We start from the raw sequence: 12841 nt of genomic DNA on the forward strand, positions 1-12841 counted from the left end.
TGTGTAGTAGTTGTTAATTTGGTAGGGTACATTTATCAACAAGGTATATTTATCGTCCATTGAAATTTGCTTCCTGTCCGTAAGTTCATTTCGGCAATTAGTCTCGGAAGGTACAATTTCTATTTCTTATAATTACTTTCTGCTCTAACCGGTTATTTTTGCTAGGGTCTTACTATTTACATTTAAATATGATTTTTTAACGTGTTCCTATAGAAATATAAAGATCTAAGGACTGGTGTTGGTTTAGCTATATTTCAATATTCAACTGACATGTTTTTAAGTGATCACTAGAACCATAGTTACTATGTCCAACCAACAGTAAATAACAAAAACACAGAACTCGGATGAAAGTAAAAAGTAACTTACAAAATCAAAAACTAAAACACATCAAACGAATGAATAACTACTGTTAGAAAATGGTGGAATAAATCTGGTTTTATAGCTAGCTAAACTTATCACTTGTATGAACGTTGCATTAAGTTCCATGATATTGACAACGATGTGTGAACAAAGCAACAAACAAGATAGATAAAATTGTCAAATGGGATACAGCGGTCAACATTGTGTTATTATCTTAATATCTTTACACACACACAAGCACTATAGAAAACCAAATATACCATAAAAGAAAAACAAAAGTGCATATTATCTCAGTACATTATGAAACAGTTCGTTCCTAAGGAATGCCGACAATTTGTTGAACAAGTCTACATACAAATTCGACAAATATGTTGTCAATAAAACACTCCAGCATACTGATCCTCTGTGTATCCCAAAGACAGGATTGACAAATCAAAAGTTTCGGTATAAACTATGTTAGAGAAAGATTGATATTTAAAAAAATTCAAGTATTTTTTTATAGTATTTTAGAATCCATATATGTTTATCACTGCTTCTCGGATGAACAGTTTTACAGTATTTTTGATAATTAGATATAGGAAGATGTGGTGTGAGTGCCAATGAGACAACTCTCCATCCAAATAACAATTTAAAAATTAAACCATTATAGGTTAAAGTACGGCCTTCAACACGGAGCCTTGGCTCACACCGAACAACAAGCTATAAAGGGCCCCAAAATTACTAGTGTAAAACCATTCAAACGGGAAAACCAACAGTCTAATCTATATAAACAAAACGAGAAACGAGAAACACGTATATATTACATAAACAAACGACAACTACTGTACATCAGATTCCTGACTTAGGACAGGTGCAAACATTTGCAGCGGGATTAAACGTTTTAATGGGCCCAAACCTTCTCCCTTTTTCTGAAACAATAGCATAACATCACAACATAGAAAAACATACGATAAGATATCAATTGGCAGACTTAACTCAATCAATAAAAAAACAAAAAAAAACAAAAAAAAACCCCTCTTTTATGCGAACATAGTTTTTCGTCATACATGTAGCTGAGCCGGCAATGTACTGATGATTGTACGAAATTTTTGAAGGTTAGGTATTCAATACAAACACGTTTCTTATTTTTAAGTATTTCTTAAGAATAGATAACTGTAAGAATGCAAAACATCATTCGATATACATATATAAAGCATGCATAGTCAAACAAAACTTTAAGAAAAGTTGCATTCGTACTAAATATAATTGTAGTGTAACAAGATGTTTAGGTATAACAAATTAAAGAAACCTCCATGTTATGCAACGGTTATAAAGCTATGCATCCTTTTATAATTTTGATTAATACTATCAGTTATTGACACATTACCCATTTCCATTCTCAATTTTATCAGTTATGTAATGCACATTACTTTTTCAGCTGACACTACAGGTTTTGGCTAACCAAGACTAAAACAGGATGATTTGCAAAGAATTCTTATATGAAATATATGCAATAAAAATATTTTTATTCGATTTCAATATATTGTTTCTATATCTGATTGTAAAAATCACCAAGAATAAAGAAGAACAAAACACACGTATAATATAGCAATGAGTTCTAGAGGCTTGATTGAATAAAGATCAGAATCGTTTGTTAATTGCAATTTGTAATTAACTTTTTAAAATTTTTGTAAAATGATACTATAACAGACTCTCACAACTATCTGTTATTTCTAATGTTTTTTTTAACATAAGCAGATGTGTTATAATTTTTTAAAAGAAGTTTGAAATGCAAGTAAATAGATATATCTAAGATATAATTATCATATAACACCACTTTTATGGAATTTTGAACCTCAAGTCTCTTCAATTTTGTATTTGTTTGGCTTTATAACTATTTTGATATGAACGTCAGTGATGAGTCTTAAGACGTGTCACGGTTCTTGTCTATCCCTTATTCATGTATTTGGTTTAAATGTTATTTTTGTTATTCTAGTGGGATTTTGTCTGATGCTCGGTCCGTTTCTGTGTGTGTTACATTTAGTGTCGTTGTTCTCCTCTTATCTTTAATGCGTTTTCTTCGGTTTTAGTTTGTTACCCCGATTTTGTTTTTTTTGTCCATGGATGTATGAGTTTTGAACAGCAGTATACTACTGTTGCCTTTAATTATGTAGACGAAACGCGCGTCTGGCGTACTAAATTATAATCCTGGTACCTTTGATAACTATCTACACCACTGGGTCGATGACATTTCGGTGTTGACATGTATATAAATTATGTGGTAATTTTTTTAAATTAATTTCCTGTTTACAAAACTTAGAATTTTTCGAAAAAAGAGGAATTTTCTTTTACCCCGAAATAGATTAATGTAGCCGTATTTGGCACAACCTTTTGGGAATGTTTGGACCCTCAATGCTCTTCAACTTTGTACTTGTTTGGCTTTTTAACTATATTGATATGAGCGTCACTGATGAGTCTTATTTAGACGAAACGCACGTCTGGCGTACTAAATTATAATCCTGGTACCTTTGATAACTTTTTACACCACTGGGTCGATGCCACTGCTAGTTGACGTTTCTTTCCCGAGGGTATCACCAGACCAGTAGTCAGCACTTTGGTGTTGACATGAATATCAAGTACGTGGTAATTTTCATAAATTTCCTGTTTACAAAACTTTGAATTTTTCAAAAAAAAGTGGAATTTTCTTAAACCCCGAAATAGATTACCATAGCCGTATTTGGCACAACTTTTGTTTGAATTTTGGATCCTCAGTGCTCCTCAACTGTGTACTTATATGGCTGTATTACTATTTTTATATGAGCGTCAATGATGAGTCTTATTTAGACGAAACGCGCGTCTGGCGTACTAAATTATAATCCTGGTACCTTTGATAACTATGTACGACATAAACTCATATATGCCCACCTTACTCTAAATTTGATACTTGTCTAGCTGGGTCACATAACATTATTTGATTTCAAACATCTGTGTAGTGTGCATAGGTACCCATGTCTGTATGTAGAGTACATGACATGATCTTTGATTCTTCTATTTACAAAGATTTGAATAATTTACATATGCGATAAAAGAAAATTATGATATTATATTGGTGTTTTGTTTCTTTTGTTGTTGAGTATATACTTAAGTTTGATAGAGAAAATATATTGGTAACATTTGAAATTGATTATTTTGTGACCGAGTATATAGAATTGATATCAAATGCAATTCTTGCAATACGGAATTATTATGAGTTTATTATATTATGCAATAGTATAGAGATACATAAATAGACTAATATTACAGAAACCACAAAATAAAGAATGAATTATTATCATTTGTTCCGTTGATGTGTTATAATATTATTTTTGAAGATGGGGAGAGGTCTCAGTGTACACAATCATCTCTAAAAGTGCAGTGTCGTGTGCTTGTTTTTTGCGATTCCCTCATAGTTCATTGGTTTATGTTTTTGTCTGTGTCTGTTCTACTGGTGGACGTTTCGCCCGAAAGAGTATAACCATCCCAGTAGTCTGCACTTCGATGTTGACATAATTATCAATTATATAGTAATTTTTATAAATAAACTGTTTGCATGTTTGCAAGTATTAATTACTCGAAAACTAACCTTAGCCGTTTTTGGCCCAACCTTTTGGAATTTTGGGACACCTCTTCAACCATATACTTATTTGGCTTTCTAAGTAGTTTGAACTGAGCGTTAATGATGAGTCTTATTTAGACGAAACGCACGTCTGGCGTATAAAATTATTATCCAGGTACATTTGTTTGTCATAATTTGTTTCAGAAAATCCGATTGTTAATTCTCGATTGAATAGTTACATGTTTTCTCATGTCAGAGCCCTTTATAGCTGACTATACGGAATGGGTTTAGCTCATTGATAAAAACCATACGATAACCTATAATTGTTTACAGAGGGGGGGCAAAGGAATTAGCTGTTATGCTGTTATGGGGCATTTTAGTTCTTTGTTATCTGTTATTCTGAAAATATATTTGCTGTTAGCTGTTATTGGCTAATTCTTTGGTAGCTGTTATTGGGCTTTTAGATTTTTTGTTATCTGTTATTGTGATAATGCATTTGCTGTTAACTGTTATTGAAAATTGAAATGTTAGCATTTTTTTGACAGCCAAATTTTCGGTAGAAATTGAAGATCATTCATTTGACATTGGGGTCTACCACTACTAATATGTTGGTCCCGTATTCGGAGAAAGATTCCATTAACAAATACCCATCATAGAAGTGAGGTCCAGGACAATTCCAGTATATATCTTATGATTATCCTTTGTAATATATTCCATTTATTTGAACATTTATTTAGAAGTATCTTATTATTTTCTATGAGGATAATTTTCCTTGTTTCCCGTACGAACATATTAAATTAGAACATTTTATAATACGACAAAAAGGAAAACATATGGCTAGGAATATCTGCAAGGATCTCAATTAAGCACTAGGTCCTTACAACCAGTTAACTTTTTATATTATATGGTTCATAGACTCAGCTCTTTTAAAAGCAGAACCAAATACATTGTACAATGAAAATTCGCACCATGTACTGGGTTCCGAAGCTGCACATAACTCATTACAAACAAAGATTTATTTCGTCTTTAAGCCATTGCCCCCTACTAAACTATGTATTCTACTTACTAGTAGACTTGGTACAAAAAAAATGTTTAAATAAGGCCTTTGGAAATAGTTGAATCACTTACTTTTGGAGTGTCAAAATTGATTCGAAGTACTTGATAAATTGCATGCTTGACATGCTTATGATTGGTGCTATTGATTTTTCTACCCTATTTACAACTTTGTCTCATAGCCTTATTCAGAAAAAATCACAAACCTCATTAAATGGGCATTTAAAAAAGTCAGAATGTGAATATATATATTCAAACTATTTTAGGTAATTTTTCAGTACCAACAAACACAAGAACTATGTCAATTGGAGCTACTTTGATACCATAGCTGCCATTGTTTTTTTTTTACTAGATATCATTTTTGTCTCTTTGACATATTCCTCATTTCTATTTCATTACACACTATTTAATGTGTGAGTTTCTATAAATGTTCGTTCGTCCGTCTCTTACACTTCAGGTTAAAGTTTTTGGTCAGGGTAGTTTTTGATGAAGTTGAAGTCCAATCAACTTGAAACTTAGTATACATGTTCCCTTTGATAAGATCATTTTAATTTGAATGCCAAATTAGAGAGTTTCTTCAAATTTCACGGTCCGGTAAACATAGAAAATTATAGTGCGAGTGGGGCATCCGTGTACTGTGGACACATTCTTGTTCTATAAATTTTAGATTTTTAGTTTCTGAGTAATAGGGTTTTATTCAATAAAAATGGTGCTTTTTCTTCAGTTTTCTGATAATATCTCAAAAAACCTTTCACAAATTTGCGAGGAATTTAAGAGAATTTATCTATTGTCGTAAACACAAAAACCTTTTCAGCAGTTCGCATGAAACTTTGCTGAATTATTTATATCTATTGTTTTTATTAATTTTCGATTTTATGTCATTCAGTTAGGGGTTTATTCACTAAGAAAGATAGTATTTTCAAGTTTTCGGACAATAACTCACAAATGTTTTCAGCAGTTGTTATCATACTTTGATGTATTGTTTATTTACATTAATTATATTGACTGAAGCTCCCTTTCAGTTTTTGTAAATATCTGATATGGCATTGAGAAGTAATCTAATATTTCAAAAAGGCGACGGGCGTAGCATGCGCTCATGGCTTAGCTGTTTATTTGTTATATAATACTTTTTTCAGCATGTATGTTTGTTCAGACGGACGGACAGACGGAAAAACAGACGAACGAATGGACGAACGGACGCACAGACCAGAAAACATTATGCCCCTCTACTATCGTAGGTGGGGCATACAATTGATAGGGAGCTCACGTCAATAGACATATTAATTTCCAAAAGTTTTATGTAAATGTTTTAAAGAGTGTTAGAGTTAATGTCCGACATGTTGACGACGAACGAACAAGAATATACCAAATACATATCTAGATACATAATTGTAAAAACTATGTTCATAGAAAATGGAATTCGTTACAAAGATTATACCTGTAATAAGAAATACTGGATTTATCAAGGACCCAACTTATTTTAATATTTCATTTACTGTTATCTGTTTTTGTCCATTTTGATTCCTTGTTATCTGTTATAAGCCAAATCAATTTGCTGTTTTGATGTAATTGGGAGCCCCCTTGCCCCCTCTTTACATCCCCGCCACTTGGACTATGCTAAATAGTTGTCTCATTTGCATGCATACATAGTCCAGCTCTCAACGTTACTATAGGCGCCTGAACATTGTCGATGACACTTCTCAGAAATGTATCCCAAAAAAAGGCCAAAATATCCTAAGTCAGATCTATTATTTCAATCAAAACTTCAAAACTCGATTCAACCAAGGGTTATGCCAGGTAATGGTATAAACAAGAAGATATTTTCCTGAATTGGTAATTGCAGAAACGAATTTGAAATAAACATACTAAGAAGTTCCATGCATGCGCATGCGACATCAATTTTAAACATCACTAATTGATGCTTCCCACCTGGGTCGCATACAAACCAGTATATTGAACACGATGTGTGATCAAAGCACACAGACAGATATACAGATGACGAGTATAACAAACGGTTTCACTTCTACAATTCTAAAGTGTAACTTATGCCAGTTTGCTAACATTGCCAACTTTAAAGATTAACTTAACGTCACAGACAGAAATGAGCACGCAGTGATAATGAAAGGTACTGTTCTTTGGACATTCCAAGATACCAAAGTTCTTCAGCACACAGACAGATATACAGATGACGAGTATAACAAACGGTTTCACTTCTACAATTCTATAGTGTAACTTATGCCAGTTTGCTAACATTGCCAACTTTAAATTTTACTTAACGTCACAGACAGAAATGAGCACGCAGTGATAATGAAAGGTACTGTTCTTTGGACATTCCAAGATACCAAAGTTCTTCAGAGGCTATGGGGTATAACAGTAGACAAGTAGTTAATTGGAAAGATAAATTGATGGTTTTATCTACTGATGGTAAACAGTACAAACATTTACTTTCTGTCAAAGATGGTCTGAAAAGTCCGACAACTGTATTTTACCATACAATGCTCTACTGTACACACTAATCTAAACTATCAATAACATATTTCAAAATTATTTAAATGTCACTTTAATATCTGTATTTGATATTGATTGTTTAGTTTATATAAAGGTAATGAATTAACGACACATGTTTTATATTTTGATCTTGATTTTTCACAGACAGTATATAATATGGTGGTTATACAAGAATAGCAAATGAAGAGGTTTGCCAATGTAGGTTATCATTTTTTTCTTGTAAAGTCCCGTGAAGCAAGACATTCATGATTGGAGATGTAAGAAGGTCCAGTGCATTGAATAAATTATCAATTATCAATTTTCAATGTTAAGTTTTCTGCTTACGATGTTCATGTTAGGTTGGTGAATGTGTTGGGCTTTTTGAGGAAAATATATGAACTATCAAACGGTCGTCCCCTATCGATGTTTTACCGATGAAGAATAAGTTGAGGTTTCTTTCCGTTTAGAACATTCTATTCGATTCGACGGATTCTCCATTTCCATTCTCAATTTTATACTTCAATAGAAACGATCGACGCCTTTGTTTTATATTTCAGGTAACAAAGAGCTATTTCATAGCTATATTTTTTTTGCGAGCTGATTGTTGCTTTTTGGTAGTTAACGAGTTTTTGTATATAAGAGAAGGAAATAGAAAGTAAAATAATACCAGGGTTTTTAGGATAGAACATTAAATCAGATTTTCTATATCCAAAGTATACCAGTTGAAAAGTGGGGACTGGCTTTAGTCAAACTGAAATAGTCACATCTTTGCTACGAATTATCACAGTTTCATGAATAGGGAAACTTAGTTATATAACTTATACTATCGTCAGAAGTGTAGTACACTGGCAATTCTGTTGTATGGATACTCGACTTTCCAATGTCTGTCGTTGCTATTTTGGACTCAGTTTTGGCTCTTTTGTTTCGACCTTAAGAGGTTACTCTACACTATACACCCAAAATACATGTAGTTTAAATCAATTGGTTTTCTTGGTTTTTTCTAATTAGTACACTAGTCCTAGCTAAACATCTTGTAAACATTTCAAAAGATTTAGTTTTGGCCACTTGAATTTGTCATCTTTTAAATGTTAATATCGGCCAATCTTGGAAGTTAAAATCATATGGGTATAGGGGTATATATATGTAAATATTTTATAACATAATGCTAAGTTGACAATAGCATAGTTTATAGTGAAAACTGCGACAAATTTTCATTCACTGATACCCTTTACTTGTAAGTTTTTATTCTGGATTTAAATTCTTGTCCGAATTAAAAAAGAGAGTCTCAGATCCAGCCCCAAAAAAGAACGTTGATTAGTTATGTGTTTAAAAATTATGTTTTTTTTAAATGTGACGTTTATTTTTTTTTAAACTTACCATTCGTAGTGCTATATCAGTCTGTTATTCTAGCAAAAATTAATAAAAATTTGACTACCAGATTTTTTTACAAGTTTAAACTATACACCAACCCTCAATAAATAAGAGCAAGATTCTTTCTAATAGTACACCTAAGACTTTATTTTTTTATATTTTTTATCTAGGCCATAAATATTTTGCATGTGGATATATTATCATGAGGTAAAGTGTAAAGTATCACAATGACATTCATGTGACCTTCAAATTTGACCACAAGGTCAACTTAAATGATTTTTTAGTAAGAAATATGACTAGGGCATAACTGTTTCGTCTTATGACCTAAACCTAAAATCTTTGGCAAGTGGATTGTGAATTGCAAAATCATGAGGTGGTGTGCGCCATTATAATGTATATGTTATTATCACCTTCATCTGACCTTGAATCTGACCTCAAGGATGATAAATGCATTTCGGGCATTTCTTTATACTCGAGCAGGCCATGCCTAGTTTTCCATTGTCGATGACCTGAGATATTTGGTTTGTTAATTCAATTCAATTAAACTCAAAGTTTTATTTAAAGTTGATATTTAGTAAATAAATACATCATTCCACTAGCTCTAGATCTAATGAGCTTTTCAATCAACCATACAACAATTTAGTCTTAGATTCATAAATTTTTGATCAGATGTTAGTGGCTTTGAATTAGCTGTCGGTTAACTGCGAGTACTCTCAGATGTATTCCTAGTGTTTTTTTGTTGTTGGGATGAACAAATAACCGGCCATGTCCAGTTGTATTTTTGTCCATCTGATGAGTTAAGCCTTTTCAACTGATTTTTATAGGTCGTTGTTATGTTGTACTGTTATACCACTGTCCCAGATTAGGGGGCGGGATTGGGATCCCGCTAACATGTTTAACCCGCCACTTTATGTATGTATGTGCCTGTCCCAAGCCAGGTTGTCGTTTGTTCATACATAACTTATATGTTTTTCGTTCATTTTTTATTATTGAATAAGGTCGTTAGTTTTCTAGTTTGAATTGTTTTACATTGATATTTCGGGGCCTTTTTAAAGCTGACTATGTGTGTTGGTGGTTTGTCCACAGGATTGTGCATGCGTCTAGTGTGGTTAGAACCATAGCTTCTCTATCACCGCTGGCTAGCCTGCTTTTGCAGGTGAAAAGAAAGCCGAGTACATAGCCTCTGCATTATTCAAGACGTCTACAATGTCTCCTCGCGACAACACACGGTAACTAGGAGCTAGCATCCTAAGCATTATTGTAGAGGATCTCGGAGCAGCAAGGGCCCCAGAGATGCAGTGTGTAGGCCCACCGGCGTGTGGACATGCCCTAGCACTCATCAACCTTGCCCCAGCTATGGGTAAATAGTTGGTCAGATGAAGATCATAGCTCTGTTAAAGCAGTTCATCTAAGAGAAGGAAAACTCGATATAAAACCAATGGCAGGATGAGAGTCATAAGCTTTGGCTAGCGACGCATCTAGAGGAAGGAAACCTTGATGAATAAATCCCTGGCCCTCCTGGTAAGGGGGTTGTGCGCTGGGCTATCTACTCAGCCACGGAAAGAAACTTATGCTACAGAAACAGAAACAAGGGAAAATCAATTAGTTCGGTGTAGACAGATAGAAACCTCTGCAGGAATGCAGCCTATGACGAGCGACAAGACTCTGAGAAACTCTATTCTGTCTCTTAAACAAACGTTAAAATTTGGTTGTTGGAATGTTAGAACTATGAACGAAACAAGCAGAACTGATCAAACAATTAAGGAAATGAAGAGATTCAAGCTTGATATATTGGGTGTTAGTGAATGCAGATGGACTGATTCAGGAAAATATAAACACAATTCAGGTACAGAAATTTATTATTCAGGACGTACAGATGGTAGACACCAGGAAGGCGTAGCTATTCTATTGAGTAAGAGTGCAAGCAACTCTGTTGCAGAATGGATAGCAATAAATGAAAGAATAACAAAAATACGAATGAAGACCAGTTATGGACACATGACCGTTATCCAATGCTATGCCCCAACAAATGATTATACAGATAACGAGAAAGAGATTTATTATGATAAATTAAATCAAATCATAATGGATACACCAAAGCATGATGTACCTACCATCATTGGAGATTTTAATGCAAAAGTAGGTTCAACTAACATAGGTTCAGAAGAAGTGATGGGGAAACATGGGCTTGGAGAAATTAACAACAATGGTGAAAGATTAGTGGAGATGTGTACTATGAACAATCTGATAATTGGGGGAACAATCTTTGAACATAAAAACATACATAAAGCCAGATGGGTGTCTCCAAATGGGAAAGTGAAAAACCAAATCGATCACATACTGATTAATAAGAAATGGAGGTCATCATAATTAGATGTGAAAGTGAAAAGAGGTGCAGATGTATACAGCGATCATCACCTAGTCATTGGAAAGATCAGACTAAAATTAAGAAAAAATAAATGCAAAACACCAAGCAAGATCATAGACTTTTGAAAACTTAAACAACCTGAAATATAACAAAACTTCAATATAGAACTGAAGAACAGATTTGAGGTTTTACAACTTGAAGAAAATGACATTGACATAAACTCTAAATGGCAACATATGAGTGAAATTTATTTAAAAACAAGTGAAAACATCTAAGGTTACAAGAATAAAGAAAGAAAGGAATGGATATCTGAAAAAACCTGGGCTCTAATTATGGAAAGAAACTGTTAAAATCAAAAACCAACTCAAGCAACAGGAGAACAACAAGAGAGATCAAAAGATCTATACAATAGTAAGGAAAAAGAAGTGAAAAAGAATGCTAAGGCAGACAAAAAGGCATACATAGATAAGATTGCAAGAGAGGCTAAAAATGCATCTAAAGTTGGAGATATGAGAAAGCTATATAACATTACAAAACAGCTTAGTGGCAGAGTAAATACCAACAGTACTCACATCAAAGATAAAGATGGTCAGACAATATGCAAATTTGAGAAACAACTGGAAAGATGGAAAGAGCATTTTGAAGAGGTGTTGAATAGGCCTGAACCAAAAATCTCAGTTGACAGATCAGAGGAAGCTCCACCACCAATAGAAATAGAAATGGGACCCATTACAGATGATGAGATCAAAGCAGCCATTAAAAAACTTAAAAACAACAAAGCTCCTATGGTAGATGGCATACCAGCAGAAGTACTAAAATCAGACATAAATCTCAACGTGAACATCCTACGTGATTTGCTGCATGAAATATGGGAAAAAGAAATACTACCTACCCAGTGGAAAGATGGTACATTATGTATCATCATAAAACTACCAAATAAAAGTAACCTTACAGATTGTAACAACTGGCGTGGAATTACTTTACTATCAGTGCCTGGTAAGATACTTTGTAGAATAATTTTAGAACGAATCAAAGACAAAATCGATTCCATTCTACGGGAAGAACAAAGTGGATTTAGAACAAACCGTGCATGTATAGATAACATCTTCATACTGAGAAATATTATAGAACATGCACTAGAATGGAGGTCACCAAGATATATAAATTATGTGGATTTCGGAAAAGCCTTTGATAGCGTCCATAGAGAGTCACTCTGGTACATCATGAGTATGTATGGAATTCCACAAAAAATAATTAACATCATTATGGAAATGTATGATGGTTTTAGATGTGCAGTCAGACATGATGGAAAACTATCAGATTGTTTTTAATAACATCTGGAGTAAGACAGGGATGCTTAATATCTCCTTTTCTCTTTATATTGGTGGTTGACAGCTGGGTAATGAAGAAGACAACAACTGAAAATCATGGTATACAGTGGGGACTAACAACATTTTTGGAGGACATGGACTTTGCTGATGATATCAGCCTCTTTTATCATACACATGAACACATGCAGAAAAAGACAGATAAAGTAACATCAGAGGCAGCAAAAGTAGGACTGAAGATAAATGCAAAGAAAACTAAGGTGATGAAGATAGGTACAAAGAACAATAAAGCAATAACAG

General features: G+C 33.5%; 1 protein-coding gene across 1 annotated transcript; it reads left to right on the forward strand.

Moving 5' to 3' along the window:
- Positions 1–10342: 10342 nt before the first annotated feature.
- On the forward strand, positions 10343–12544 carry LOC134700927 (uncharacterized). The gene is made up of 2 exons (XM_063562077.1): positions 10343–11075; positions 11583–12544. The coding sequence occupies exons 1-2, from the start codon at positions 10343–10345 to the stop codon at positions 12542–12544; spliced, it is 1695 nt and encodes a 564-aa protein (XP_063418147.1).
- Positions 12545–12841: the final 297 nt, after the last annotated feature.

This window comes from Mytilus trossulus, unplaced genomic scaffold (assembly GCF_036588685.1).
Source record: "Mytilus trossulus isolate FHL-02 unplaced genomic scaffold, PNRI_Mtr1.1.1.hap1 h1tg000210l__unscaffolded, whole genome shotgun sequence".
Taxonomy (NCBI): domain Eukaryota; kingdom Metazoa; phylum Mollusca; class Bivalvia; order Mytilida; family Mytilidae; genus Mytilus; species Mytilus trossulus.